A 4447-nucleotide genomic window follows, 5' to 3' on the forward strand; every position below is an offset into this window, starting at 1 on the left:
ATGCAAAAATAATCTGTACTGGTACATCAGGAGGTCTAATCAGGAGGCAGCAAACATGCAAGAAGTGTGTGTTGCTGTGCTTGAATTTTACAGGCACTGTTTGTGGAGCGGAGCTAATCAATAGCTCAGATAGCAAGGGATATTGCCACAAAAAATCTTTTTGTTTTTTTTTTCTTGTTTTAATAAAAATGAAATTAATTTACTATATTTTTGTTAGTTTTATTTAAAAGCCAAGACCAGTTTATTTTTTATTTTCTATTTTTAGTAATTATAAATGCTTCTCATGTCGGGGAAGCATATGAATCTTATAGTTGCAGTATGTCTGAATGAAATTGAATTGAGGCATTATTTCTTTTCCATGTGACATTAATGTGTTTTAACGTCCAAGAAAAACTTGATGCTGTAACAAGCTACAGTATATATTTTCTTTTTAATTTTCATTGTACATACCTTTAGATGTCAGAATTTAAATAAACAAGCTACCAACAATAGACTGATGGACACTTTTGGAACAGGAAAAATGCCTCATATGATGACAAATACATATGTTATTTATCCTTTTGAATGCCTTTTCATTTTCTCTTTTTGGTGCAATGTGTTATTGCCAAGGCTATGTCTTGGTTAAGTATGGTTGAGTACAGAGATTTATGTAAGTTATTTTTCAAATTAAAAATTAAAAAATTGATATTACACTGATGCCAAGTGTTGGGTGATGATAAGATGAACACACACATGCACACAAACAGCATATACTCTCATTAAACCTTCAGGAAAAGTATGTAATACAAGGCAAATTTATGTGTATATAATACTCTGTCACATAATAAAGGCCATTCAAAATGCTTTATATGATGCAAGAAAAAAAAAACATTAGCTAACTGGGCACTGCAGTAGCGTATATTAAAAAGCTGCAATATTTTAATTTTTAGTCAAGATGGGTTGAGCTCCAGAGACTGTCTGGGTGCTACAGTTCCCAGAATGCAAGAGTTTTGCATTGTTTCTTAGATGCAACTTCTTTGCAGTGCAGGCTTTCTTTAATTAATCTGAAATCAAAAAAGACACATACTCGTTTTCATTGTGCATACACAACTCCTGAGCAGAACTTCATGTATCAAAATAACTTTTAAGAGGAAATGAAAATAGAAATTTGCTTGAATTTGTGAATGAAGCTTAGAGGTAAGTGTGATACAGCCGCATTTATCGGACAGACATTTCAATACAACATAAATAATGTCTTTAAAGAGTGTGACAAGGATCCATCATTGCTCACCTGTCCCTGTCTGTTGTGGTATTCTTTATGGAGTTTTTTACTAGAAGTACCCCTGTTGTCTCTTTCCAGGATACAGGATTCCTACCTGCCTGAGTTATCTTCTCACCTGTGTGTACTGGGACTCCTGGCACAGTCTGTATATTTGGGTCTGTTGAACTATTCTTGCTGATCTGTGAGAATATGATGTTAAAACTGAACACATAAAAGGTGTTTCACGCTGACTTCATAGTTCTGTGCAATGGTCTGATCGGAATTCCTTGAAAGTAGCCGTCTTTCCATGAATTAATCAACGTCCATATTGCTGTAGTAAAAACTCTTAAAAATTATCTTTGGCACGTAGAAAACAATATGATCCCGGCTGACAAGGCAGGAGAACACAAAAATCTGGCCTCCTACTCGTCTTTGCTTCTGCTTTTGGTTGAATAGGGATGACTAAGAAATGACCAATGACTGAGGTTTGCTGCGACAGAACACTTCCTGTTTTATCCATATTTAAGAAGGCTGCAAACTGCACAATAAGACTGGATGCCAAGATTCATACAGCAGGTTTGTACTTTGAAATTTCATTATATATAATCTTAAATGTATGTTATTCTGAAATTCACCATGGATTTTCTGCCATTCCCTTTCAGTTTTGGGTTTTCCCACAGATTCTCTTTAAATATTCGGGATGCTACTCTCATGGATTGTGACAAGGCAAAGCCTTAAGGATGTTGCTTTTCTGGCTGTGGATGTTTTCACAACTGGTAAAAGGGATGGCTTTCAAGGAACTGTCGTCCTCCTCTTCACCTGTTGCTTCTCCAGCTTCCTGCTCAGTTCCCTGCTCTTCCTGTACCTCTTCTTCACCCTGGACTATGAGACAGCGCTGGCTGGAGGGATTGCTGGCAGCTTTGGGGCATTACTTACTGTTGCTCTGTTCTTATCAAAAAGAGTTCGATGCTTAGGGACTCTGTTTGTGATCTCTATTTTCATGAAGAAGAGTCGGAACTTGCTGCTGACTGCAGGGACCAGTTTAGTGATTCTTAAAAATATCCGCAACACCTTGGAGAACCTCTCAGGTCTGGTCAGGAGCATGACTTGCAACCTGAAGGCAAAGAAAGCATCCATTGCTGCCCCTTTTAGGAGCTATGTCGAGATGTTAAAGTGGATAGGAAACATGCTCAAAGGGATCACGGACCTAGGAATAGTGAACCTTGACTCCAAGCTCCAGGTTTCACTGGAATCAGAAAAACTCAAGGAGCAACTCACTGAAGCAGAGCAGAAACTGAATGAGACTGTAAAATATGCACAGTCGCTCATGAAAACAGTCTCCTCTGTGACAGACAGAATGTTTCCTGCCATCAGCTTCCTCGTGCTCATGATGTTTATTGCCTTGCACATAAAAAAATACCGCAACAACATGAAATACGAAAACAGGTTCATAAGCAGCAGATTTGTTCATTTTGACGAGAAGGAAAAAGCAGAAGGAAGGCCCCATGTACTCCCCTTGACACCAGAGGAGAGGAAGTTATACCCCTCTGTCCCCTCCACCCACACCACCAGCAGAGAGAGGAAAGCTGTGCTGAAGTTTGGCTTTCCAATCGTCTCCCATGTGGTAGCTTGGGTCATATTTATAACTGTGGATGCCTTATTGTACTGTTTTATTCAAATTGTGACAACAAAGTTATCAGAGCTGGAGCCACTCCATGTCCCCTTGTTATTGAGCATCAAAGTAAGTATGTTCGTGAAATGACCTTAACAACCTGGTGCATTTATTTCAGATTTCCACTGACAACTCATCCCTTTTTTTTTTTTCAGGGGATTGCCACTTTAATTGGAATTACATTAAATAGTCATCAAAATGATTTTTCCTACACTGTGACCTTGTTCGAGAAGAAGTGCCTTCCTGAACCCAAGCTGCTGTTGTATAACTCTGTGTTTCCACTGGCTGCCATTCTGCTTACCCTGCTCATTATGGCGCTGATGGCTGCCAAAGTGGCCCAGCTCAGACTGATGGTCTGTGAGCGGTTCTTCTCCACCGCGGCCGAAGAGAGAGTGAAGTACCTGCACGCCAAAATCCTCAGGAAGAGATTAAAGCAAATGAAGGAGGAAAATGATTGCAGCCTCACATCACTAATTGCAAAGGTCTGCATTATAATGTATCGGTAGACAGTAATGAATGTTTGAAGACAGGAAATATCGTCTTTAAACTGTGGTTTTTCTTTTTCTTCTTTTATCAGCCACATTTCTGGTGCCCACTGCTCTTTCGACCCAAAGAGGATCCACAGATTATTGTCTGAAGAAACGTCTTGTTCTCAGCCACGGCAGGGGTTTGGCTTAGTGATCATCTGTCAGGCACCAGTTTGGTCTGTGGTCGACTTCAGGGAGACTATCAGCGATTGGCTGGAATATTTGTTCTGCACTGTCTTATGATGCCCAAGGCTAATGACTTTGGTGATACCATGACTTTACCTCTAACAACACTATGAAGTTGATATTTTTTTAATGTTATTTATTATATTAGGTTTTATATTACACTAAGAAAATCAGTGGACATGTTAGTAAATGCCCTGACAACTACAACATAAATTACCATCAAATATGATGCAGACGAGATCAATTTTAATGACTGATTATCATTAGATTTTTTTAAATTTACCATTAGCTGTAGTGTATATTTTTCACTTCACTTTCACCTTTGTCAGATGGAGTTGGCTGTTGTGAATAAATATTCACCATGCTCTGGGCAGGGGTGGAAAGTAACGAATTACATTTACTGGCGTTACTGTAATTGAGGAGGTTTTTTGTGAACTTCTGCATTGTAAAGTACATACATATATATTTTGAGTATTGTACTTCAGTACATCACATCCGTTAGCCTTCTGAGTAAAATAGAAATACTAAAAAATGCAGAACCAGAAACTACTGTAGTGTTTCTAGAGTTTCCGCCATACTTTTACTTGGGTAGAATATTTTTGTACTCTTTCCACATCTGGCTCTGAGTGGGAGTCTAATCTTAAGGTGTATACATACTCCGCAAGAACAGTCAGTTTAACATTAATGAGCACTAGAAATTTCATTTTTTTCTGACATTGAGACGTCCTGTTCCTTACATAACAAGTCAGGTTACAATAATGAATCTATGCCAAACTGTAAGCAATTCACAAGTTACCACATTTATGCCAAACATATACAATA

At 38.4% G+C, this 4447-nt stretch overlaps 1 protein-coding gene across 1 annotated transcript; it reads left to right on the forward strand.

The window, feature by feature from the left end:
* The first annotated feature begins 1792 nt into the window (after window positions 1-1792).
* Window positions 1793-3549, forward strand: dcstamp (dendrocyte expressed seven transmembrane protein). Its single transcript, XM_026294233.1, has 4 exons — window positions 1793-1816; window positions 1903-2981; window positions 3068-3394; window positions 3490-3549. Exons 2-4 carry the CDS (start codon window positions 1941-1943, stop codon window positions 3547-3549), a joined length of 1428 nt encoding a protein of 475 aa, XP_026150018.1. The 5' UTR covers window positions 1793-1816; window positions 1903-1940.
* The last annotated feature ends 898 nt before the right edge of the window (window positions 3550-4447 follow it).

This window comes from Mastacembelus armatus, chromosome 16 (genome assembly GCF_900324485.2).
Source record: "Mastacembelus armatus chromosome 16, fMasArm1.2, whole genome shotgun sequence".
Lineage (NCBI taxonomy): Eukaryota > Metazoa > Chordata > Actinopteri > Synbranchiformes > Mastacembelidae > Mastacembelus > Mastacembelus armatus.

What these genes read in the sequence shown, in the direction of transcription:
- dcstamp (XM_026294233.1), top strand. Translation starts at nt 1,941, where the DNA reads ATGCTACTCTCATGGATTGTGACAAGGCAAAGCCTTAAGGATGTTGCT. An exon ending in CCTTGTTATTGAGCATCAAA is followed by an intron (nt 2,982 to 3,067) that starts GTAAGTATGTTC and finishes TTTTTTTTTCAG; the next exon opens with GGGATTGCCACTTTAATTGG. An exon ending in TCACATCACTAATTGCAAAG is followed by an intron (nt 3,395 to 3,489) that starts GTCTGCATTATA and finishes TTCTTTTATCAG; the next exon opens with CCACATTTCTGGTGCCCACT.